The sequence below is a fragment of the Schizophyllum commune genome (genome assembly GCF_000143185.2).
Source record: "Schizophyllum commune H4-8 unplaced genomic scaffold SCHCOscaffold_18, whole genome shotgun sequence".
Lineage (NCBI taxonomy): Eukaryota > Fungi > Basidiomycota > Agaricomycetes > Agaricales > Schizophyllaceae > Schizophyllum > Schizophyllum commune.
This window is the reverse complement of record NW_026089555.1, coordinates 155,534-179,251: the sequence shown is the minus strand read 5'-3', so window position 1 is coordinate 179,251 and position 23,718 is coordinate 155,534. Positions and strand designations below refer to the sequence as shown.

The following is a 23,718-nucleotide window of genomic DNA, read 5'->3' as shown; positions in this document are numbered from 1 at the left end:
TGCAAAGAGCCACAATTACAGAGGTGTCAACCCCAGATACTAGGGCAGTAACCCGAGGGCTTGCTCACCGACCCTCTTGAGGTGAAGTTCAAAGATACTCACGTTCACATGAACTTCAGGCGAGGAAGTCAAGGGATCGAGCGCATTCCACAGAAAACAGGAAGTATATTGCCCTCATCGCCTTGAGCAGAACAAAGTTGGAGCAAAAGATGGTGCCGACTGACAGGCCGTGCCGAAGCACGTTGCGATCACTTCCCTCCTGCCATCATCATCCTGCTCACTTCATACCTCAAGGCCTATCTCTGTCGATGTACGACTAACAAGTATCCCTTGTATGTCTGGGTATCCTTATAGAAGTTCTGGGAGGGTGTAGGTGCGTAAAGCAAGCTCGAAGGGCGTGTCCATACGGACGAAAGGTGCGCAACATGCTTGGCCTCCTCGTATCGTCCGCTCAACTCGCCTGGGTAGTATTTTTGTTACCTGCTCTTACGATCATGATGAGTACGTACCAAGACCACCATACCCTCCCCGACTGCCGTCTGTCCGATCGTTCTCCCGGCTCAAGCCAGCGCGTGCCCCTCGCCTCCGGGATCGTACCCTTCCACACTGATAACCAACGAGCCCACAAGGTCCATAACCACCCAACTCAGGCGCGAACGACACGCCCAGCATCTCCAACTCCGCCTGCATACTCACATGCGCGAACATGGGTTCAAAGCGCGTACACCCTCGACGTAGAGCACCATACTCGATCTATAGCATGTAATCATCTGCAATACAAGTCTACTTCAATGACCGTCCATGCCAAAACCACAGCTACCACTCATCGGAGCTGCGAACTCTACGCTAGCAAGCCTTTCGCCCTCCAGTAACTCACCCAAGCATTCGCGTCCACCTGGCCGAGAGGACGGAGATCGCGCAGCGTTTTGCTCACCGCGGTCATCTTGTCCGTCGCGAACATGCCCAGTCCATATCCCCCGCTCATCCCGCGGAAGAACTCCAGCAACTTGACGCCGGGCTGTATAACAGGTCAGCTTGCGTTCAGGGAGTACGCGTATGAAGATCACTCACTACGTCCAGAGCGTTGACAGAGGGATCTGCCGCCGCCGCCTCCAGCTTCGCGAACCACTCGGGGAAGGGGACGATAGGTAGGTCGCGGTCAAGCTGGTTCTTCAGCGAGCGCTGCACGTCCTTGATCATCTCAGACCACCGGATAGTGTGCGGGTGGACGATGTTGTGCGAGGGCGCCAGTCCGTTTTCGTCGAAGGCCGCGTCGATGAGGGTACCCGCGACAGCGTTCGACGGCAGCCACGAGACCTCCTGAGGGGACAAGTTCAGCAATCCGCACACATCCACCTTTCCCCTCGCACTCACCTGCCCATCGCTCGGCAGCACGCCCAGCGCCACACTCGTCTTCACCAGAATCGGGAACCAGTCCGTCGTCGCCCACGCACCCCTGGGCGGATCGCCCGTGATCTGCCCCACGCGGACCGACGTGAACGGTACCCCGCCCGCCGCCAGGACTCTCTCGGCGGCGTACTTCGCGTGCCCGTACCCGCCGCCGGCGATCGCGACACCGGGGTCCTCTAACAGCTCCTCGGGAACGGGCCCCTTCGAGGCGTAATCCCAGGAAAGCGTCGCGCCGATGGAGTTGGTGAAGACGAAGCGGAAGGTGCTGGCGTGGGCGGAGGCGGAGGCGCGGGCGAAGTCGAGGAGGGCGCGCGTGCTGCGGATGTTGGGCTCGAAGGCGGTGATGCCGAGGTTGAAGTCGAGGCGCCAGGCGACGTGGAAGATGAGGCTGACGGTGTCGAGCATCTGCCGGGCGGTCAGCTCTGCAACTTCTTTGGGCCGACGCGACGAACGCACCTCCGCGTACACCTCCTCGCTCTGCCCGAGCTGCTCCTTGCACACATCCCCCTCCAACGAAACCAGCTTTTCAGACTCGAGCAATCCCGCATCCAACCCCTTGTCCTCGAACCGCGTCCGCTGCCTGTCCTTCGCCCCCGCCGACCCCGCGCGCTCGATCGTGTACACCCGACTGACGCGCTCATCCCGCAGGAGCTGCGCCAGCATGTCCGCACCCAGGTTGCCCGTCGTCCCGGTCATCAGAACCGTCACGGGCAGCTCTGGCTTCGCGACCTCTGCGGGGATGTACTGCGGCAGCGTCGTCGCGTCGACGTAGCCCGGGAGGCCCTCGCTGTGCTTGGCGGCCATGGCGATGATCGTGCGCTTGACGTCGGCCTCGTTGTCGACGCCCTCGCTGGCTTCGCCATGAGCGAGCTTGCTGAGGAAGGTGGCGAGCTTTTCGATCGAGGGGTGGGCATAGACGATGTTCTGGGTGATTTTGGAGGTCGCGGATGCAGTGGAGGCGTCCGCTTTGAGCGCGCCTAGCAAGCGATTGCGGAGGACGGTGTTGTTGAGACTAGAGATTGTGATTCATAAAGGCAACATCTGGATGTCACTGACTTACCTGTCGAAGCCCTGCTCGAAGAGGTCAACCGCGCGGTCCATCTCTCGGCCAGTGATGTCGCGCATCTGCTTCGAAAGCCAGTTTTCGACGGCCGACACGTCCCAGCTGTTAGGTGCTGCCACATCCTTCTCTCCACCCTGATCCTCAAGGGCCTCGTATCTGTGAAGCAAGTCAACCTGATCGTAAAGCGAGTACAACATGCAAGGTAGAACTCACAACTTTTCTATCTCGTCATTGTACAGCTGCAGGGCGCGCTTTCGTACGACCGTGCCCTTGTCGGTACGTGGGAGGGGCGTATCTGGACGCGCGACGAGGATCAGTTCCTTGAAGATTCGACTGTAGGCGGGTGCATTCCGGTTCGCCTCCTCTACGACGGGCCTATAGAGAAATCAGACATCTTCAATAATCTTGTTCCAGAGAGGTCCGAAGCGCACCAAATGCCATCCCGATACACCGCGATTCTTGCGTCGTCCTTGGTGTCGACTGCGTAGCCGGCAGCGGGCTCGACAAGAATACCCGCCTCGTCTCGCCCGCGGCCGAACATGACCACGGCCGCCACCCTGGCATATGCGTCAATTGGATGTCCGACAGGAGGAAAAGTGTACCAACAAGGGACTCTTGAGGATCTTGCCCTCCATCGGCGCAGGCACCGTCTTCTCGCCCGTCGAGTGGACGATCACATCGTCCTTGCGTCCGACGCTGTTGGCGCGAGTGAGTAAGTCACGGATTCGAAGCCACTGTTTGCTTACATTCTCCGCAAGTAAGGCTTCGTCGGATGTGCGACCCACAAGTCGCTCGTCGCGTACCCTGGTCTATTCGCCATGTTCTTGACCGCGGGCATATGCCAGTGGTTGCCGTCGGCCTTCAAAGCACGTCAACACGCCATTTAAGACACATACACGGCACTCAAACATACCGGAATAATCAGCTCCTCGGTGCCGTCTTCCTGCTTCTCCCATTCGATGGCCGCATTGGCGTCGAGCTCGATCCATCGCCATTCCGCCCAGTCCTCTTCATGGGTGGGCATGCAGTGCGAGGGGACGCCGAACTCGGTCGCGCCGAGGATGGACCTTAGCTTGACGCCGGCAGACGCGAGGATCTCGCCGATGGGCTCGCTGAGGGGTCCGCCGCCGTAGGCCTACGCGAATGTGAGTGACGATTCGTAATAGTAACGCTCGAAAGCCTCACCAAAACCTGTAGGGTGCTCAAGTACTCCACCGCACTCGGGTCCTCCGCCCACTGGTGCACGTACGCCGGGACTGTGACAACCGCGGTAGACTTGCTCGCGCGAGCGGTTTCCAACTGAGCGTCCGGCGTCGGCGGCGGGGGCACCTCTGTGGGAGTCTATGGCGCGGTCAGCGATGCGCGTGACGCTTCACGAATACAACCGACGCACCCTGACCACTGGGTAAAACAGCGCGGACTCCGCACCGCCGTACAACGGTACAAAGACCTGCGCCCAGAGCCCGAAGCCGTGGAAGGCGGGGAGGATGTGCGAGGCGAAGCGCGGGCGCGGGGTGAAGCGGCGGATGTCCGTGACGCTCGCTGGACAATGACTGTGAGCACGAGAGAGCCAACAAGTCGATGTACATGACTTACCAAGTCTTGTCCAACCCTGGATGCTGGCGCGGGTATGCCCAATGGCCTTGGGGAACCCGGTGCTCCCGGACGAATGCAGGTAGAGCTGCATGTCCTCCGGCTTCGCTGCGACCGCAGACGCCGGGTAAGGCTTGAACACGTCCTCTGCCTTCTTCAACGCCAGGTGAGGATAGATGGTGTCGAGCGCGGGCATCTCATCGATGACCAGCCCGTACTCCTCGCCGAGCTCTGCCTTGAGCTCGGCGACGAGCATGTGTAGTGTCTGCTGCGTCGTAACGAGGTGTCGGGAGCCCGACGTGCGCAGCAGGTTCGCCACCGCGGGGGCGGCGAGGCGAGGCGAGATGGGGAACGGCTGCAGCGAAGTCAGCGAGAGGGTGACACAAAAGCGGTGCACGACGTACCACGAGCCCGGCCTTCATCAAGCCGATGGTGATGGCGTGGTAGAGGACGGTGTCGGAGAGTGCAATAATCGCGACGACGGCGCCGTCCGCGCCCTGGTGCGCAGGGCGCAAGGCGTGAGCAGCGCGATGCACGGCGCGGCCGAACTCGCGGTAGGTGATCTCGCGGACGGTGCCGTCGGACTCAGCGCACGCATAGCACGTCTTGTCCGGGTTATGCTCGAGATGAAAGTCGACAACGTGGGCGAGGGGAAGGTTGTCCTCGAGGGGGACGTCGACAAAGGTGTTAGTCGTCTTGACTTCGTGGCACTGCTGGGGGCTCATGATGTGCTGGTTGACGGTGAACCACAGCTAAGCGAGCGGCCTTTTATATGGCGCCGTGGCACACACAGATGGACCCACGTAAAGAGCCGTACACACCCACAGTCAGTCAGTGCATATCGGACGCCGGCGAGACAGTGATCCATCTATTTGCAGAACAGAGAAGTCCTGTCCGACTGCAGCGCTCGACACGCCTCTGGCAGTACGGATAATCGTCATCGAGCGCAACATTCATCGAGATTCCACTTTGACCCGCTGGGCGCAATGGCGGTAGCTGGCGCACTAATCCGCTCGACGTGATTCACAAGAATGTGGCAACGATGAAGAACATCCAGGATGCTATCAAGCCCCAAAATTGAAGACCTTGGGCAATGTCTGAAAGTTCAACATAGACGTCGTGCGCCGCACGTGGTGCGAAAGCGCGCAACGCTGCCGTGCCGAACGCATGCCGGAGGCAGCTTCCTCAGCATCTCCGCCGTCGCGGTGCTTCTCCCGCCGCAAGAACTCCATCGACGAATCTCCCGAAGGCGGGACTGATCGTGGCAAGCCGGTCCTGAGCGGGATCGTCATAGATGCAACGGTGCGATAGTTCTTTCATTGGCAGAGAGCATTCATGAACCGCGTCCACGTTGGACGCCTCCAGCCCTTGCGTCTGAGCTCGCATTCGCCGAACTTCGTCGCGCTCGAACGCTTTTTATAGATTATGAAGTTGAAGGGCATATTCAAGAACATTCAGCGAGCTCGAGGTAACGATATCGATGCTCATCGGTGCCCCAAGTCAAATGCGTGGAGACGGTCTTGGGGTCCAGTCAGTAATGGAGGGCTTTCGAACTTTGCGATTGACTGGGAAGACTTTTGCATCGGGTGATTGTGTGCATCCCACAACTAATTCAAGCCGTGTTTACTTACCAAATGCATTGACTTTTCGTGTACAAGCGTATATCCTATCGAACCAAAATACTATCGCGTATCCTTCCTTGAGAAAGATATAACTAGACTGTAGGTACTAGACCCAATAAAGATACATAAAAGTGGTAACATAGAGACCGCGTCGCTCGAGTATCGCTATAGCCTCGGCATACAATGGTACAGACACTGAAGCACGGCAGCGGTACAATATATATGCAGGCAGCGCTACATCGGCGGACGTGGTGGGTGGAATGTGGCATAGTCTGTCCGGTAAAGTGCATAGGAAGGATACATAATTGGAATGATTAAGAAGGAGAAGGAAACGTAAGTCCAGTAAGTGGGCAAGGTTGGCGAGAGCACGATGCACAAGCGCGTCCCGATATCGCATTAGCCAAGGCGAGCACGCTTGGCGTCACGAATTGGGTCGGGGAATATGTGCTGTGCAGTGTGGCCACCGACGTTCTGAAAAACGGAGGTTGAAGTGCACCCCTCCCAACGGCAACCAATAGGGGTTTTGGGATCCTGCCCCACATGCTCTCTAATGTGCTCGTAGATCTCATCCTTGTATCTGCTGCTGCCCAGCTGGGAGTAATCGATCTCGAATTCCCATCCGCACCACTTGCCCGGGTGACCTTGGTGGTCCCATCGGCATTCATGGCGGTGGGCGCCTGGTGCGACAGGCTCAGTGGTGTCCTTAACTCCCTCACATTTTCTCGGTGGGGGCGGAGGAGCCGAAGTGTCGGGTTTCCGGGCAAGAGCCACCGCCTTCTCCAGATGCTCTCGGTAGTCGGGATGATGGTGATAGATCATCTGGTAGAGCTCCTCGGAAAACACCGCATCGCCATTGATCACCTCCTGCAGCATGAGCAAGACGGCCACGACGGTGGGCACTTGGTCGCTGGCGTATAAGATGCGTTTATATTTCCTTCTGACGATAGCATGAGTACGATAGTCGGAAATACTGAGGACGTGCAACTTACCCAACTGGGGCCCCATAGGCGCCTGTGTAGTTGGCAGGTCCTAGCATTGCAGAAGACGCTGGCGGCCAAAAAGGAAGCGGCGCAATGTTGCGAGCCGTTCCATTCGAATTCGTGTGCGTGGGGCGCTGGGCACCGATGCGGCTCGACGAAACGCCTGAGCTTACAGAACCCGACGATGACTGCGTCGAGCTACCCGCATGCGCGCCCATGGTGCCCTGCGCGTGCGCCGGGGCAGGCGCAGCGGCGCTCGTATAGTTCGCCGCCCAAGGCTCCTGCGTCGACGACCAGGGCCGCTTGTTGGCGCGGACGCTGCCGTGCGATACGACGGGGGCTTGAACGAGCGGCTGGGACTGCATCGGCGGCGCGAGCATAACGAGCGGAGGAGCGGGGAACATCGTCGAATCCATGGGCTGCGCTTCGACAGTCGCCTGGGGCGGCACGGCACCGTAGGACGATTGGGCGGGTGCAGCGTGCTGGCGGTAATGCATGGGGGCGGGCTGCGGGTGGTACGAAGGAGCAGGCAGCCGGTAGTGACTGTGAATGTGCGGCTGGCGATGCTCATGGGCATGCGGGACGGCGGGCATGCCGTCCATCGGCGTGTTCGTGTACGGCGTGGGCGCATAAGCCATGGGTGCAGCCTGGCTGAACCAAGGGACCGGGGCAGCCGGCTGGACTGGCGCAGGATTTGGTGGCGCGAAATGAGCAGGAGCGGGTGGTGGATTCTGAACAAGAGCGCGCGGTGGGTTCTGCGCAGGAGCAGGCGACGAGTGGCGAGCAGATAGATTGGCGGGCATGCTCGACATTGGCGCGGTGACGGCCTGCTGCGCGCTCTCCTCGCGCGGGACATGGTTGGGGTGAGCAGGCGCGGGGCTGGCGGGCGTGTTCGCGCTGTCCTCGACCTCAGGCTGCGCCTCGATCGCGCGCTCCTCGCCCTCGATCGATGTCTGCCGAGGAGAGGTCGCGGCGGGTTCCGGAGTAGCCGATGGAAGGGGAGCTGGCTCGGGCGCAGAGGCTGTCGCCGGCGGGGTGCGAGAAGGGGAAGGGGTGAAGTCGGCGACGTCGTCGGCGATCGGCCTCCAAAGCTGAACGGCGGGGGCGATGCTGCCGACCTCGCTGACCGCGCTCGCAACGCTCTCCGTGTCCGTGTCCGAGTCGTCGCCACTGTCCGCGCGCGCATGGTCTTCAGCGTTCGCGCGCCTGGCGGCCTCCTCTTCTTGCTTCCTCCTCAGTATCACGATTGTTTCCGCGCGCAACCTCCTCTCCAGCTCCTCCAAGGACTCTGAGTTCGAAGTTGCAACATCATCAATGGGCGTCTGCACAGCCGCCGAACGGGCAGGCCCGGTGCGAGTCCTCGTCTGCGCGCGCGCAGTGGAGGCTCGCCCGCGCGTAGAGGTCGCTCGCCCGCGCGTGGAGGCACGCCCGCGCGTAGTGGCCGACCCCCTGGTCCTACCAGACGATCGTGCGGTCCTGATGGGTGGCTTTGCAGTGGCACCCGCGTCGTCCTCGCTGTCCTCCGCGTCCTCCTGCACCCGCGCCTTTCTGCCGCCCGCCATCCTCCTCGGGGCACTGGCACGCCTCCTGCCACCCCTCGCCCTAGAGGGAGGTGGCGGCGGCGGCGCGACAGGCTCATCGTCGTCGTCCTCATCCTCATCATCCTCGGAGCTGGACAAGTCTGAGAGAGACGTCTCCACCGGTATACCCAGGTTCCAAGTGTCGACGGGCGCGACGCCGATGTTCTCGAAGGAGGGCTCGCGCTGGAGACCTTGTAGATCATTGAGGAAGAAGAGGCTGTTGGCGCTGGGGCTGGGAGAGAGAGGGCATGAGAAAAAATGTTCGAGTGGCGAAAATCACAACGCACCTGCGCGACAAAGCCCGACGACCCGGCTGAGCCCTCCCCGGGCTGGCTTGCAGAGACAAAGCCATCTTGCCTTCTCCATGCTGCGCGTCGGTGTTGGAGGCTCTGCAAGAAGGATGATCAGCAAGAGATATGACTGAAGATGGTCGGTTGACGTACGACGACCTGCGGGGCAGAGTAGTGTTGCCCTCGGGCGCATTCTCCTTCGTCTGCGCCTCCATCCTCGTAAACGCATTGTTGCTCGCGTCGTAGCCGTTCCAAAATACGTTGTCCATGTCGTCGGTGTCGAGGCGTGCGATGTGCGTGAAATAGGCAGGTGAAAGCGGAATGTGATGGGTTGCGAATGCGGAAAGTTCGGTTTTCCCTCTATTCGTATTTGCCCATATTTGCCCGTTTTTGGGGATGCGTGGTCCTGCTTGCAAAGGCGCACGCGACACCCAAACAGACCGCCTCGAGGTCAACGAGTTGACCCAACGGCCGATGCCGCCACCGCCTGGCGACCGGATGGCTGCCTTCGGGCCAATGCGTCGGCAGCAATTGGCCCGCGTCGAGTGTGCGCGAGGGTGCGGAAGCTAAACGTTGCATTGTTCTCCATATTGGCGCGTCGGAAAGCGGTGCTCGTCCGCCGAGTTGTCCGAATATATGATCTGTTCTGGATATCGTGGGCCGTCCTGGTTGGCTTCGTCGTCTATGTCGTCCTCTTCGTCAGACCGCCCAATCTCCGTATCGCTGCGCTAGCCTTCGATCCTTTGTCCGAGTTCGCCAGATTTTCAGGGTCGCGAAGTCCAGCAATCTCGCTGAGTCGGGCCAGTCCGCCGGGCGAAAAGATCCGCTAGTTTGGGCACCCTCCCTCTCGCTCCTGCCGCCACATCCATCATCACATACCAGACCCGGTAGCCCCCAGTATCTCTGCTTCCTCCTAGCCCACTTCCTCTGTACCAACAAGCGACGAGAAATGACGAGCCAGCACGCTCGAGCCGAACCGGCAGCCCGGCCCGGCCTCCGATTGGCTTGGGCCGTCGTCTTTGTCACTCGCCGATTCAAAGGACGCGCATAAAGCAGGCGCAGTAAGGTCCAAAGAGTACCGTGTCTTATCCGAGACGATAGGTGCGTGAGGCGGCGGCAGGCCGAGGGCGGGGCGCGCATTCCAGTGTTCCCAGCACTTGAACCGTGACAGCGTTCAGCGTTACGTGACGGCTGGACAGAGCTGCCGAGATGCCGACCGCCAGCCATCAAGCCACCCGCAGCGTTGAGGGACCTCGCGTGTCGCGATGCTGCTTTACTTCAGCCATCATGTCCAGCAGTATCCAGTACCGCAGGTGAGTCGGAGAGCCGCCAGAGAGACATTTTTGCAGAATTTGCGGTGCGCCAGCGAGCTCACTGTCCAGTTGTTGCCACAAGCGCCCCACGTGTACGGCGTGATGGCACCCGGCTGGGAAATTTGCTGCGGACGCGTCGATGTCGACGGCGATGGCGCCGTTGTCCAAGTCGCGGTGAGCAGCGTCCAGAGTCGTGTAGCGCCTTCCCGAGCTCGATTTCGTCCATAGAAAATTCTGCTCGTGGTGTTCTTGCGCTGGGGAAGCGCTTGCTGCCCTGCTCCTTCCGGGTCGCATCGTTGTGGCATCGGAAGGAGCTCGCCGTTGGCCGTGTATTCTGTCCCTCCCCGTCGAGCTAGCCGTCGAAGAAGCATGAGAAAGCGAAGCGCGAGTGAGCAGCGAAGAGCGTAGGCGCGTCCGGACATCCAGGCGCAAAGACAAAGCGAGTACCACCCCTTATTGTTTGAACTCGCCCTTCCTTTTTCAGCTCATCACATGCAGCTTATTCAGTTCCCGAGACTTCCTCTCTCTCGCTCTCATCGCCGCCGATGTCGACAAGACCTCTGCGCGTCAAAAAACGCGATTTTCCTCATAATTTCCGCGCCATGCCCTCGTCGTGCGCCCCGCGCGTGCACTTCACTTGGCTGTCGGAGCGCGCTAGAACTGGATGGTTACAGTCAAAGGTGCGCTCTCTGCTCGCCGTCGTCTCTTGTCTCTGACTCCCACAGGGCGCTCCCGTCGCCTCTTCCTTCCGGGCGCCCCGTACGAACGTGTCCGCGACGTTGTCGCCCCACCGGGCTCATCCGACTCACGCCGTGACTTTCTCTGTCCCGACCCAACGAATGCCCCGCCCACCCCGCCTCACCTCTTTCATGTCACAGAGAGCGCAGAGAAGTAGGACCAGGGCGTTGCCAGGTGCGTCCGCGATCGTTACGCGAAGCTTCCCCATCTCACCCGTCTCGCAGTCCGATATGCTTGCATCAAGCGCGCTAGCTAGTCCGCGCTCTGAGTCCTATCCGAAGCCGCAGTCTCGCCATCCCTGGCCCAAGACTAACGGCGCTTGTCGCGAGAAGTACAACGCGCCGCCCGATCACAAGTCCCGCAACGTTCGACAGTCGTCTTGCCTCAAGACAAAGTCTACCCACCAACCGCGGCCCAAAGCCCAAGTATTCCTCCACACTGCCGCTCGCAACTGGGAACCCTCCCGAACCAACGTCTTTCCAACTAAACGGCCGCCCCACGATCGCCGGACCAAAAGGATCACCTCCAAACCATCAAGCGCCTCAGCGCATATATCCCTCACCGCCCGGCGCATACATCCGCCCCGCCGCAGGCCCAGCTTCTCGTACCGAGGCAAGAACGTCTACGGACCTCGCTGCAAAACTACCTTCGATCGACGTACCACAAGAACATCCCTGTTGTACTCCTTGGAAGATCTCGATCAATGCTGGCCCGACCTACCCTTATGTCCCCGCGCACTCGATCCCGAGAACGCCAACTGGGCCACCTGCCGCAGACGACGCCAAGCTCGACAAGGAATAGCCCACAGGTTTTGCTCTCAATCCAGCAAACAAGATGCTCGGTCGACAAGACCAGAACAAGTTCTCGCCGGCCGCAGGACAAGCGCGGCAATGACGCGGTTTCGATGCAAGATAACAGCCTCTCCGATCCTTTCGACGTGCACAGCAGATCTCGACCTGCACAGTTGACGGCGCGACGGGTTCAACATTGCGGGGCTTCAATGATTCCAGAAGCTCGAAAGCTCGACTCCGAACGAGTTCTGCCCGTTGTCCGACGAAGTATGTGCATCCCTCTTGCGGCGGCATACTTGCGTTCCGCTCGTCTGCTCCGGTTGTGTTCATTCTTGTACGCAGACCGTAGGCTTTCCGGGTATCTGACCGGTCCTTCCCTTGGTATCTGCTTGGCTAGTACTCACGTAGACACTATCAAATACAATGTATTCGTGTTCACAATGAACCTGTTATCCTACGTACGGGGCGACCCATGATCTGACTGACGGACGCTTGCTTGATGATTGGCAAAGTGTGCGTGGCAGTCACGTGCTTATTGTGACTGATCCTGTCACACACGCTTCAGTCCGAGATTTCATCGCCGTGGCTGCAGTCCTCCTTTTATGTGATCGTACGGCAAAATCAAGGCTCATGCAGCGCTCTTTGGTGTATAACACAAGGCACGTACCTTCGTATCTTTGCTGGGATCATACTCTTCAAGTTCGAGGAAGCCCGGTCAGTACTTAGACAAGGGTGCCCATCCACGCTGCCCTCCTCAAAATATCTCGGTTTACTTCAGCCCACAGAAGTACCTTCCTTCACAGCCATATTAACCTTTGCTTGTGATCTAATAAGACACAAATGCCGGGAGTTCGTGGCCTTCTGCGGAAACAAATATTTCCTCGCTCGCCGCAATGTATACCGTATGTGCTATGCACGCGGATCTAATGATTATCTATGCGCTCAGCATGTGAAGTAGTGTCTCTTGTATGCATTTCCACGTGATCATCCTGAGAAAAAGGCCTTGCTGAACACGGTACTATTCTGACGTTTGCTAGTATCGAGGAAGGTCCTGTTGCACATCTCTCTCTAAAGTCTGCCAGCATCTTTGTTCGCTCTGCAAATTTGCATGGCGTGCCGCAACGCACTAGAAGTCTCATAGGTTTCGCTCAATGAAACAGACCAGTATGCTCCACTACAGCAGCCCGCTCTCCTTCCAGTACTTCACCCACGCATCCGCATCACACTGAGCCAAAGGCTCTACCCTGCGTAGGGTCTCACTGACCGCCTCCATCTCATTCGTCGCGAATGCGCCCATCCCGTGTCCAGCACTTATCCCACGGAAGAACTCGAGGAGCTTGACACCGGGCTATCCATCGAAGTCAGGTTCAAGACAGACAGGGGCGGGACAACTCGGAGTAGACTTACCACATCTTGCGCGCTGACATCGGGCTGATTGGCCAACGCCTCGAGCTTGACGAACCATTCGCCGAATGGTACGACGGGGACGTCCCGCTTGAGAATTGTCTTGAGTGAGTTCTGGACGTGCTTGATCATCTGGGACCATGGGATCGGGCGCGGGTGGACGACATTGTGCGAGGGCGCGAGGGCGTTTTGTGAGAACGCCGCGTCCAGCAAGGTCCCCGCGACGGCGTCCATCGAGAGCCAGGTCACGTCCTGCATTTCTGGTAAGCTTCGACCTCCGTCTTCGTAGTGAAGCTACTTGCCTGCTCATCTCCGGGCAGCGCACCCAACGCGATGCTCGTCTTGACCAAGATCGGGAACCAATCCGTCGTCGCCCACGCCCCGCGCGGCTGCCCGCCGCTCACCTGCCCCACCCTCATCGAGCTGAACGAGAGCCCGCTTGCAGCCAGCACGCGCTCCGCGACGTACTTGCCCTGCCCGTACCCGCCGCCGTGAACGCAGACGCTTGGGTCGTTGAGCAGCGTCTCGGGGACCGGGCCCTGAGTCCTGGGGTCCCACGACATCGTGGAGGCGACGGAGGAGGTGAAGACGAAGCGAAGGGAGTCGGCGTGTTGTGTTTGGCGGGCAAAGTCGACAAGGGCGCGAGTGCCGCGAATGCTGGACTCGAAGGCGTTGACGCCGAGGTTGAAGTCGAGGCGCCAGGCGACGTGAATGATGACGGAGACGGCGCGGAGCATCTGGATGTCTTGTCAGAGTGATATCGTGGATAAACAGCATGAAGCACACCTCCTTGAACACTTCGTCGCTCTGGCCGAGTCGCTCCGCGCTCACGTCACCCTGCAGCGAGACAAGCTTGTTCGAGTCCAGTAGCGCAATTGTGAAGCCCTTGTCTGCAAATCGCGCGCGCTGGCGCTCAGTCACAGAGGCGGAACCATCCCGCTCGAGCGTATAAATGCGCGCCACGCGATCGTCCTTCAGCAGCATCTGCAAGATCTCCGCGCCAAGATTGCCCGTCGTCCCCGTTAGCAGTACGCTGACAGGGTACTCAAGAGGCTTCACCGACTTCTTTTGCACGTACTTCGGCAACGACGTCGCATCGACGTAACCGGGGAGGCCCTTGCTGTACTTCGCCGCAAACGAGACGATGAGGTCCTTCGCGCTCGCTTCGGGCGCCTTGGTGGTAGCGGCCTCGCCGCGCACGAGCTTGGTGACGTGGGCGGCGAGCTTGTCAATTGTGGGTTGCTGGTAGACGACGTTCTGCGAGATCTCGAGGCCTGCGGGGGCGGCGAGCGGATCGCATCTGAGAGCGCCGAGCAGGCGGAGGCGGAGGACGGTTGCGTTGAGACTGGGGCTGTAGATCAGTAGATGTTCGCGCGTTCCCAGATCGTCACGTACCTATCGAAGCCCTGCTCGAATAGGTCGATGGCGCGGTCCATGTCGCGGCCCGTAATGTCGCGCACATGCCCTGCTAGCCACTCGGCGATGACAGGCGCGTTCCAGCTGGCGGGCGGCTTGATTCCCTTCTCGCCGGTCTGCGTGTGGCTCTCGATGACCTCGTAGCTGAAAGTGATGGGTCAGCATCTGGGTTGACCCCAAATGAAGGGATGGAAAACTCCCGTCTTGTTGATCTCCTCCTGGTACATCTGCAGCGCCAGTCGACGCATCACAGTGCCCTTCTCGGTGCGCGGAAGCGGCTTCGTGTCGCGCGTGACGAGGATGAGCTCCTTGAAGATGCGACTGTACGCGGGGGCACCGCGATTCGCCTCCTCGATGATAGGCCTGAAGACGGCGAGTTAATGCGAAGTTGATGGAGTAGAAGCGCAGAAGGTACCCACCAGATAGCATTGCGGAACGCGGCAACTTGCACATCGTCATCGACGTCGATCTGGTGCGTTGGCGCCGGCTCAACTAGAATACCAGCTTCGTCGCGCCCGCGACCAAACATAATGGCCGCCCGAATCCTAATCAGATTGTCAGCACGGATACACGGCCAAGAGGTACTTGACGCACATCGGGCTGGTGACAATCACACCCTCAATGGGAGCGGGGACCGTCTTCTCGCCAGTAGAGTGTACGATGACATCGTCCTTCCGACCAACGCTATGCAGGTAAGTTATGTAGTACCTCGCTGGTGACAATGAGCGAGGTCGACTTACACTTTGCGTAGGTACGGCTTAGTCGGATGGCGGATGAACAAGTCGTTCGTCGCGTACCCCGGGCGATCCTCCATGTTCTTCACCGCGGGTTGGTGCCAATGACCAGCGACCGCCTAAGTCTCAAGCGTCAACAACCAAGCATGCACAGGACGAACGCGCGACCGACCGGAATGATCAACTCCTCCGTCCCATCGCTCTGCTTCTCCCACTCCAGGGAAGCATTCGTGTCGATCTCGATCCAGCTCCACTCCTTCCAGTCCTCCTCGTGAGTGGGTATAATGTGCGACGGGCCACCAAACTCGGTCGCTCCGTAGCCCGACCGAAGTCTCACGCCCGCGGCGGACAGACCATCCCCGACTGCCTCGCTAAGTGGGCCGCCACCGAAGCCCTTGAGGTACATCAGTTGATGGGACTCCAGAGAACTCTCGAGTTCAAGTACTCACCAGCACCTGCAAAGTCTTCAAATATTCGACCGCGCTGGGGTCCTCCGCCCATTGGTGGATATACGCAGGCACGACCAGCATGGCGGTACAGCGACAGGCTCGTGCGGCTTCAAGTTGCGATTCAGCGGTCGGAGGCGGCGGGACATCGGTAGGGGTCTGGCCAAAATGCATCAATGACGCTTAGAGCGTATGTAGAGGTCACCCACCTTGGCCACGGGCTTATAGAGCGCGATCTCCGATCCGCCGTATAGGGGCGACAGGATATGCAAGCAGACGCCGAATGTGTGGAACGCGGGCAGCATGTGCGCCGCGAAGCGGCAGGCGCGGCTGTATGCGACGGATGTCCTGCATAAGGGCTGCAGAAATTATGAGTATCAGTGGACCACCAGTTACGATGTGCAGGCTTACCGAGTCTGCTCCAGCCAGTCAAGCTCGTGTACGTGTGGCCAATCGCCTTGGGGAAGCCCGTGCTCCCAGATGAGTGCAGGTAGAGGGCCAGATCATCTGGCTTCGGAGGCATTGACGCCTCGGGGTACGGCTCGAACGCGTCCGTAGCTTTCTCCTCTGCCAGACGAGGATAGATGAGGTCGAGCAGGGGCATCTCGTCAAGCTTCAGCGCATGTCCCGCGCCGAGCTCCTTCTCGACGCCGGAGATCAAGGTCTGCAAAGTCTGCTGCGTCGCAACGAGGCGATGGCAGTTCGCCATGCGCATGAGGTTGGCGACCGCGGCGGAGGACAGACGAGGCGAGATGGGGAACGGCTGTCGAAGAATCATTGTGAGCTTTTCAGGCGGCATCAGATTTATAAAGCAGACGTACAACAAGGCTAGCCTTTATCAGACCCACAGTGACAGCCTGATAGAGAACAGTGTCCGAGAGCGCGATGACGGCGACGACGGCGCCATCCTCACCCTCGCGAGAGGGACGCAGCGCATGCGCCGCCCGATGAGCAGCGCGCGCGAATTCGAGGTACGTGATCTTGCGAACAGTACCATCGGGCTCGGTGAAGACGTAGCACGCGAATTCGGGGTTGTGCTTGAGGTGAAAGTCAACAGCGGCGGGTATTGAGACGTTCTCCTCAAGAGTGACGTGAGTGAAAGCACTAGAAGAGGACATGTTGTGCTCGAAGACGCTGCGGGCGATGATGATGAAGGTCCTCAATCATCCTAGCGGTTCTTATATAGCGAACGGCAAGACGAGCCATTGGGGCCATGCGAGCAAACGGCGGCGATGTCAGCAGGGCCGGACACTGTCGGTCTTGAATACGCGTTGGGGCTTCTGTGAAGTATGTTTAGCGTGCGCGAACCATGCGCCATTGCGCCTGGGAATTCTGTTCTCCATTTGTTAGCGAACCGCGCAGAGACGTGAGTGCTACTCAACCTTCTGAGCTGGTTATCTCTATGCAAAGAGTATCTCGAGGGTGACTTACATCCACGTAGACATACTGTCGCTGAGAAGACGGCCATGCAGCATGGCGTGGCAAGCGACATCGATGTCGAGCTCAAGTCGAGGTGACCGCCGCCTCGGCCACGTGCCAGTGAAGCGATCCAGCCTCTATCGAAAGCCGGGTCGACCCAATCCTCCGTTGTCATTGTTGCTTTATCATTGGGGCTTCTTCTAGTCTGCAATGCGCCTCGAGGATAAAGGGTTCCGCTCGTTTGCCTCTGCATTTGACGGTCATCACTGCCGACTTCCGCCACCTAGACCGACGCGAACCGGATCGAATACGACCTGGATGGCTGTTGCCAGCTAGGCGTCGGAGTTGGGCTCGGGTGGCCATGCTTCGGAGACGCCAGAACTCTACTAAGTTCGGAGTTAGCTGCCTCAACTCGTAGCCCACGGTCTCCTTTGCCCTTCTAAGAGTGCTATACTTTACTCTTCAGAGTAATCTCCCATGAGGCAAACACCGGATTCGAAGCCTTCGCGAGCACAAATGCTCCTTCGCTGGTCGCGATATATACAACACGGCATGTTTCGCGCGCGTGCTAGGTGATTGCCTGTAAGCTCAATATGTCAGGTAAAGCAAGCTCGACCTGTCGTTCTACTTTTACTGACCGTATGAGTACAAAGGTCTCCATCGAGGGTTACCTCCGTCGTCAGTGCCGTTCTTGTGTATCATGGACTACCAACCAACCGTCTGTTGGATTCATGAAACGTGTAACAAACCCTTTATCTGCTCTACATGTATCAATTCGACGTGCCCCGCCGCGTTCTATATCTCACCGAGGCGTCCCAATATACCTCACTGCAACAGCCCGCTTTCCTTCCAGTACTGCACCCATGCATCCGCGTCCCTCTGAGCCAAGGGTTCTGCGCTACGCAGGGTCTGACTGACTGTCTCTGTCTTGCCCGTCGCAAATGCACCAAGCCCATGTCCAGCGCTCATCCCGCGGAAGAATTCGAGGAGCTTGACGCCAGGCTGTCGAGCATCATGAGACTGAGGATGGCCATACGCATTACGAACACACTCACCACATCCTGCGCGCTCACATCGGGTCGACTTGCCGCCGCTTCGAGCTTAACGAACCAATCCTTGAAGGGTACGACGGGGATGTCGCGCTGTAGAACCGTCTTGAGGGAATGCTGGACTTGCGTGATCATCTGAGACCAGGGGATTGGACGCGGATGGACGATGTTATGCGAAGGCGACAAGGTGCTCTGTGAGAAGGCCGCATCCAGCAAGGTCGCCGCGACGGTATCCATCGGCAGCCAGGTCACGTCCTACGTAGTCGATGAGAATGGACTATACGTCACACGAGAAAATGACTGACCTGCTCATCGCTCGGCAGGGCGCCCAGCGCGATACTCGTCTTCACCACAATCGGGAACCAGTCCGTCGTCGCCCACGCCCCGCGCGGCTTCCCGCCGCTCACCTGCCCCACTCGGACTGAGCTGAACTCGATTCCGCTCGCAGCCAGCACGCGCTCCGCAACGTACTTGCCCTGTCCATACCCACCGCCCTGCACGCAGACGCTCGGATCGTCGATGGGCTCCTCGGGCACGGGCCCTCGGGAGGCGGCGTCCTGGGACGCCGCAGAAGCGATGGAAGAGGTGAAGAGGAAGCGTAAGGTGTCGCGGTGTTGGGTTTGGCGCGCGAAGTCAACGAGCGCGCGGGTTCCGCGGATGCTGGACTCGAAGGCGTTGACGCCGAGGTTGAAGTCGAGGCGCCAGGCGACGTGGATGATGACGGACACCGACGCAAGCATCTGAAGAAAACCGTAAGTCCGCGGGATGCACAGCAAAGTAGAAAACTCACCTCCCTGAAAACAGCTTCACTCTGGCCAAGTCGCTCTGCGCAGACATCGCCCGGCAAAGAGACCAGCTTCTTCGAGTCCAAGAGGCGAACATCGAAGCCCTTGTCGGCAAACCTCGCGCGCTGCCTCTCCTTCACAGGTGCAGGTCCCGCCCGCTCGAGCGCGTAGATACGGGACACGCGGTCGTCCTTGAGTAACATACCCAGGATCTCCGCCCCGAGGTTGCCAGTTGTGCCCGTCAGCAGCACAGTGACCGGGAACTCCAACGTTTTGGCGGACTTTGGGGAAACATACTTCGGCAACGTCGACGCATCGACGTAGCCGGGAAGACCTTCGCTGTACCGCGCCGCGAGCGACACGACTGTATCCATCGCGCTCGCCTCAGGTGCCTTCGCTGAATTGGCTTCGCCGCGCACCAGCCCGGACACGAGAGTCGCAAGCTTGTCGATCGATGGGTGTTGGTAGACGACGTTCTGCGAGATCCCGAGGCATGCTGAAGCAGCGTTCGGGTCTGACTTCAGCCCTCCCAGCAGGCGCAGGCGGAGAACAGTTGCGTTCAGACTGATGAACGTGAGCCAGAACCTTGGGTGATCGATTGAGCACGACCCACCTGTCGAAGCCCTGCTCGAAGAGGTCCGCTGCGCGGTCCATTTCGCGACCCGTGATATCGCGCACATGCTTGGCGAGCCAATCCGCGACGGAGGCCTCGTCCCAGCTGGAAGGAGGCTTCACGCCCTTCTCCCCGGTTTGTGCATGGCTTTCGATGACCTCGTATCTGTGGTGCACATCAGCGTCATGGAGTTGCTCACTAAAATGAAGGTGCAGAACATACATTTTTTCGATCTCGTCCTTATATACCTGCAGCGCCAAGCGACGCATAACTGTGCCCTTCTCTGTCCGTGGAAGAGGCTTGCCCTTCCGAGTAATGAGGATGAGCTCCTTAAAGATGCGACTGTAGGCCGGCGCGCTGCGGTTCGCTTCCTCCACTAGGGGCCTGCGAGCAGGAATCGGTTAGCTGAGATATTCACGCGCAAGTCTATTGTCACCTACCAGATGGCATTGCGGTAAGCCGCGACTTGGACATCGTCGTCGACGTCGACCTGATGCGCAGGTGTCGGCTCAACGAGAATTCCCGCCTCGTCGCGCCCGTACCCAAACATCATCACAGCGCCCACCCTTTGCAGACTGTCGGTAAGTAAGTCCAAACAATGGAAGGGACGACTTACGTCGGGCTTGTCACAATGAGACCCTCGATGGGAGCAGGTACGGTCTTCTCGCCTGTCGCGTGCACGATGATATCGTCTTTGCGGCCGATGCTGAGGAAAAGTATGAGTGAACGAAGCGACGAAGTAGCGGCCAACTTGCATCTTCCAAAGGTGCGGCTTCGTCGGATGGCGTACCCAGAGATCATTCGTGGCATATCCTGGGCGATCCGGTAGGTTCCGAACAGCGGGGATGTGCCAATGGCTCTTGTCGGCCTTCAAGATCGTCAGTATGCTATCCAAACCAAGTTGCAATGGACGACATACCGGTATGGTCAACTCCTGCGTCCCATCGCCCTGTGGCTCCCAAGCTAGACACGCATCCGTATCCAGCTCGACCCAGCCACATTCTTTCCAGTCCTCTTCGTATGTCGGCTTCAACCGCGAAGGCGCACCGAACTCAGTTGCGCCGTAGATAGAGCGCAGCTTGATACCCAGGTCGACGAGCTGATTACCGATGACTTCGCCCAGAGGACCGCCACCGAAGGCCTGAGGTGATGTCAGCAAAGCAGCCCCTTATGAAGCGCACGCTGACATAGAACTGCATACTCACCAGCACTTTCAAGGTCTTCAGGTACTCCAACGCATCTGCACTCGTCGCCCACTGATGTATGAATGCCGGTACGGAGACCATCGCGGTGCAGCCACATGCGCGGGCGGCTTCCAGCTGGGAGTCGGGCGTTGGCGGCGGCGGTACATCTGTTGGGGTCTGGTCGTCTTTGAGTCAGACGCTTTGTGAGGCCCGGGAGACGATACTCACTTTGACTAAAGGCTGGAATAGCGCGACCTCCGCCCCTCCGAGAAGCGGTGTGATGAGCTGAGCATAGACGCCGAACGTGTGGAATGCTGGTAGCATATGTGTCGCGAAGCGAAGGCGAGGCTGGTACTGGCGCAAATCGTGGCTGATAGCTGAAAATCGATTCAGCACCGTTACGCCGCGAGTGATACAGAGGATAACTTACCTAGACGGCTCCATCCTGCCATACTGGCACGCGTATGCGGTATTGCCTTGGGAAAGCCTGTGCTTCCCGAGGAGTGCAGATATAGCAGCATGTCGTCCGGCTTTGGCTCTATCGAGGGCTCGGGATACGGCTCGAACGCATGCACTTCCTTCTCCCGAGCCAGATGAGGATACACCACATCGAGCGCAGGCATCTCATCGACTTCCAGCGTATACTCTGGCCCGAGTTCGCCCTTGACAGCCGCAATGAGAGCGTGCAGCGTCTGCTGCGTCGCCACCACACGATGGCAGTTCGACGCGCGCAGAAGGTTCGCAACCGCGGGAGCCGATAAACGAGGGGAAACGGGGAACGGCTATCAATGCGCGGTCAGCGAGAGCTAGATCGGACTGGACCGTCCGACGTACGACCAGGCCGGCCTTCATGAGCCCAATGTTGACCGCTTGGTAGAGGAGCGTGTCGGAGAGCGCGATGATCGCGACGACAGAACCGTCATCGCCGCCTTCGCGCGAAGGTCGTAGAGCGTGAGCAGCGCGGTGGACAGCCCGTCCGAATTCGAGGTAGGTGATCTCGCGAACCGTGCCATCCGCGTCAGCGTAGACATAACACGTCTGCTCCGGGTTGTGCTTGAGGTTAAAGTCACAAGCAGCAGAAAAAGCGAGATTAGCCTCGAGGGGAACGTGAACAAAAGCTTTGGGCGACATGGTGGGCGCGCTCGCCGTATGCTCTCTTCGTTTATTGGGGGCCGCTTATATACATGTCGTAAACGTTATTTGCGAGCGAACGACGTCCATGTCAGCATCGCCGGCCCCGGGAGGAAGTTCTGGCTGCTGAACGGTAAGTTTAGAGGTGTCATTCGAGAGGGGCGCGGATGGCAGAACGGACCATGCGCAGCTTCTCCCTCCCTTGCCGAGCTCGTTCTTCGGGGATTCGGAAGTCATGCCAACGGGATCTCGCCTCTGTACACACTCGTGCTTATTGATAGAGAAGACGAGGCACAGAGAGCATCTGTAAGGGCGCGGAGAGGGCGCGACCGTCGAGATGAAGGTCAAGGACTCAAGTTCAAGTGGCGCCACGCGTAGCGCTTGGCCACGTGGACCGGTGGAGATATGACCGGAAGCCGGCAGCCCGCACCCTTTTGTCCTTCTCTTCAGCGTATTCTCAACTACCAGAGCGAAGCAGATGCGCAGAATTTTGCCGTATTTTCCCGCAGCAATCCTCACAGCTGGGGGGCCGCTTAGATCACGTCCGGCGGACGCATGAGAGACAGGAACCCGCACATATCCGCCAGGCGCAAGGATTCCATCTGTTTTTTGTTGTACTCGACTCAGGATCGCAATCTGAGCAGGTGGAAAAGGAACATTTACGTTGTCCTCATTAGCGGTAGTGCGGCAAAGTTGAACTTTGTCACGTGGTGTCACACTTTGTCACGGTTGCATGTCTCGAACTATTCACTCGAAAAAGTCCATAGGTTCCCGTAGAAGAGTACATGTATAGTCTGTAGTAGCAGTATGAAAGCGCGCAGATCACGTAATTATTCCTGATGTGTCCAGCTCCGAGCAGCTGCCCACATGCAATCCAGACGGAAGACGCCACTTGTTCGACGCACGAACTAGGTCTTGTAATGCGAATGAAGGACATGTTCCACGAGATCGTCGAATAAGAAGGTTTCGTAATGGCTGTTGTCGCAGTTCTTCCATCTGCAGCGATACCAAGACGACTTGCCGCCGACAAAATCGGCCTCCAACCCGCTTTGGCTAAGATGGTCCGAAATCCTAGATCTCAAGTTCGCATCGGCGAAGAGAGTATTCAGGCAGAATCCGCAGGGATTGTGAGTTGAATCGTCGCGGTGCGCCCATTCGCAGTATTGCACGCGAGACTCGGGTTTCGAAGCGTTTGTCGTCGTTGCAGGGCCCGCGCTGTCGTCTAGGGGTGCGGACTCAAAGTCGACTTCCAGGGATAGAGGAAGTGGCGCGAAGGGGCAGGCAGATGGCATGTCGAAGTCTTCGAGCGTAGGAGAATAGGATGGCGAGTACACATCATCGGTCGAGAATTCGCTACCCAGACAGGTCAGCTCATGCCACCGTAGGATGACTTGTACAACGCACCTGCAACCCGTGCCACAACTTCGTGACCAGTCGGAGCTAGTGTCATCCACGCACATCGCAGCGTCGCTGAGCAAGGCATCGGTGGCATAGGGTCGGAGTCCCATGGGAGTCGGCGGAGGCAGCAGAGACGACTGGACAATTGCAAGCTCTTCGTCGGTGGGCCACCCATATTTTGGCTTGCGGTGGAGCAAGGCGGCCATATGCTTGACGGCTTTCTGCTCGGTGGTGTGCTCGTAGAACTTGAGATTCTTAAGGTCGGACCTCTTCTTCGTCCTCGGACTCTTGACATTGCACTTGGTGGTCGCTTTCTTGGGTGGCATGTTTCGCGGCGAGGTGGGAGAGAAAGTGGAAGATGGGTGGCAGAGATGCAATGTGGTTGATATCAAGGCGCAGGCAATCATTTATATGAGGCCCGCAGTCATAAACAAACATACCATTGATGACCTTATAGGGAAGGTCTCCATCCCCTCAAGCGATTGCAACACATCATTAGATGACTTTGTTGTGAGCAGGCCCACGCACGAGGTTTTTGTCCCGTGCATCCCGGAGGGATTGAATGTGAGTTTAAGCACAAGAGACATTCATGATTCCAACGGTACGCCTCGAGCATATGACATTGTTGTCGAAGTTGCAATGATAGGTTGGGCGTCTTGAAGTCGTCAGCACTGGTGGCGTACTATGCCCCCATCATATGCTTGCTGATATGAGGCCCGTATACCCGACTTGTGCTGACTTTGAAGAGTCTCTTCGTGT

At 58.6% G+C, this 23,718-nt stretch overlaps 8 protein-coding genes across 8 annotated transcripts; 1 reads left to right on the top strand and 7 right to left on the bottom strand.

The window, feature by feature from the left end:
- Nucleotides 1-253: 253 nt before the first annotated feature.
- On the bottom strand, nucleotides 254-796 carry SCHCODRAFT_02645610 (uncharacterized protein). Its single transcript, XM_050346452.1, has 3 exons — nucleotides 630-796; nucleotides 469-501; nucleotides 254-416 (listed from the first exon to the last, which is right to left on the bottom strand). Exons 1-3 carry the CDS (start codon nucleotides 706-708, stop codon nucleotides 349-351), a joined length of 180 nt encoding a protein of 59 aa, XP_050196935.1. The 5' UTR covers nucleotides 709-796; the 3' UTR covers nucleotides 254-348.
- Nucleotides 734-3,606, bottom strand: SCHCODRAFT_02558552 (NAD(P)-binding protein). Its single transcript, XM_050343735.1, has 10 exons — nucleotides 3,387-3,606; nucleotides 3,220-3,332; nucleotides 3,080-3,169; nucleotides 2,905-3,030; nucleotides 2,687-2,848; nucleotides 2,471-2,629; nucleotides 1,867-2,422; nucleotides 1,375-1,815; nucleotides 1,081-1,320; nucleotides 734-1,029 (listed from the first exon to the last, which is right to left on the bottom strand). Exons 1-10 carry the CDS (start codon nucleotides 3,495-3,497, stop codon nucleotides 982-984), a joined length of 2,046 nt encoding a protein of 681 aa, XP_050196934.1. The 5' UTR covers nucleotides 3,498-3,606; the 3' UTR covers nucleotides 734-981.
- SCHCODRAFT_02594732 (acetyl-CoA synthetase-like protein) lies at nucleotides 3,590-4,791 on the bottom strand (the record flags this gene model as incomplete). Its single annotated transcript, XM_050344016.1, has 5 exons — nucleotides 3,590-3,618; nucleotides 3,671-3,814; nucleotides 3,867-4,015; nucleotides 4,070-4,421; nucleotides 4,471-4,791. Coding segments are annotated over 5 exons (993 nt in total), but the record flags the coding sequence as incomplete, so codon positions are not given.
- Nucleotides 4,792-5,975: 1,184 nt separating this feature from the next.
- SCHCODRAFT_01343527 (uncharacterized protein) lies at nucleotides 5,976-8,807 on the bottom strand (the record flags this gene model as incomplete). The annotated part of the gene is made up of 4 exons (XM_003026095.2): nucleotides 5,976-6,625; nucleotides 6,678-8,474; nucleotides 8,536-8,637; nucleotides 8,692-8,807. The coding sequence occupies 4 exons, from the start codon at nucleotides 8,805-8,807 to the stop codon at nucleotides 6,085-6,087; spliced, it is 2,556 nt and encodes an 851-aa protein (XP_003026141.1). The 3' UTR covers nucleotides 5,976-6,084.
- A 1,692-nt stretch (nucleotides 8,808-10,499) lies between these two features.
- Nucleotides 10,500-11,836, top strand: SCHCODRAFT_02135751 (uncharacterized protein). Its single transcript, XM_050341905.1, has 3 exons — nucleotides 10,500-10,531; nucleotides 10,577-10,763; nucleotides 10,814-11,836. The coding sequence occupies exon 3, from the start codon at nucleotides 10,820-10,822 to the stop codon at nucleotides 11,555-11,557; it is 738 nt and encodes a 245-aa protein (XP_050196932.1). The 5' UTR covers nucleotides 10,500-10,531; nucleotides 10,577-10,763; nucleotides 10,814-10,819; the 3' UTR covers nucleotides 11,558-11,836.
- A 718-nt stretch (nucleotides 11,837-12,554) lies between these two features.
- Nucleotides 12,555-16,498, bottom strand: SCHCODRAFT_02673865 (acetyl-CoA synthetase-like protein; the record flags this gene model as incomplete). The annotated part of the gene is made up of 14 exons (XM_050346691.1): nucleotides 12,555-12,728; nucleotides 12,788-13,036; nucleotides 13,087-13,521; nucleotides 13,571-14,129; nucleotides 14,180-14,344; nucleotides 14,426-14,563; nucleotides 14,620-14,745; nucleotides 14,795-14,884; nucleotides 14,941-15,053; nucleotides 15,107-15,328; nucleotides 15,384-15,539; nucleotides 15,590-15,710; nucleotides 15,770-16,143; nucleotides 16,202-16,498. 14 exons carry the CDS (start codon nucleotides 16,496-16,498, stop codon nucleotides 12,555-12,557), a joined length of 3,219 nt encoding a protein of 1,072 aa, XP_050196931.1.
- A 788-nt stretch (nucleotides 16,499-17,286) lies between these two features.
- On the bottom strand, nucleotides 17,287-21,896 carry SCHCODRAFT_02645595 (acetyl-CoA synthetase-like protein). Its single transcript, XM_050346451.1, has 16 exons — nucleotides 21,743-21,896; nucleotides 21,265-21,687; nucleotides 20,861-21,212; nucleotides 20,659-20,807; nucleotides 20,452-20,607; nucleotides 20,166-20,387; nucleotides 20,002-20,114; nucleotides 19,863-19,952; nucleotides 19,687-19,812; nucleotides 19,469-19,630; nucleotides 19,247-19,411; nucleotides 18,639-19,197; nucleotides 18,154-18,588; nucleotides 17,855-18,103; nucleotides 17,438-17,801; nucleotides 17,287-17,379 (listed from the first exon to the last, which is right to left on the bottom strand). Exons 2-15 carry the CDS (start codon nucleotides 21,559-21,561, stop codon nucleotides 17,625-17,627), a joined length of 3,252 nt encoding a protein of 1,083 aa, XP_050196930.1. The 5' UTR covers nucleotides 21,562-21,687; nucleotides 21,743-21,896; the 3' UTR covers nucleotides 17,287-17,379; nucleotides 17,438-17,624.
- A 480-nt stretch (nucleotides 21,897-22,376) lies between these two features.
- Nucleotides 22,377-23,363, bottom strand: SCHCODRAFT_02753922 (uncharacterized protein). The gene is made up of 2 exons (XM_003026093.3): nucleotides 22,966-23,363; nucleotides 22,377-22,914 (listed from the first exon to the last, which is right to left on the bottom strand). Exons 1-2 carry the CDS (start codon nucleotides 23,283-23,285, stop codon nucleotides 22,470-22,472), a joined length of 765 nt encoding a protein of 254 aa, XP_003026139.1. The 5' UTR covers nucleotides 23,286-23,363; the 3' UTR covers nucleotides 22,377-22,469.
- Nucleotides 23,364-23,718: the final 355 nt, after the last annotated feature.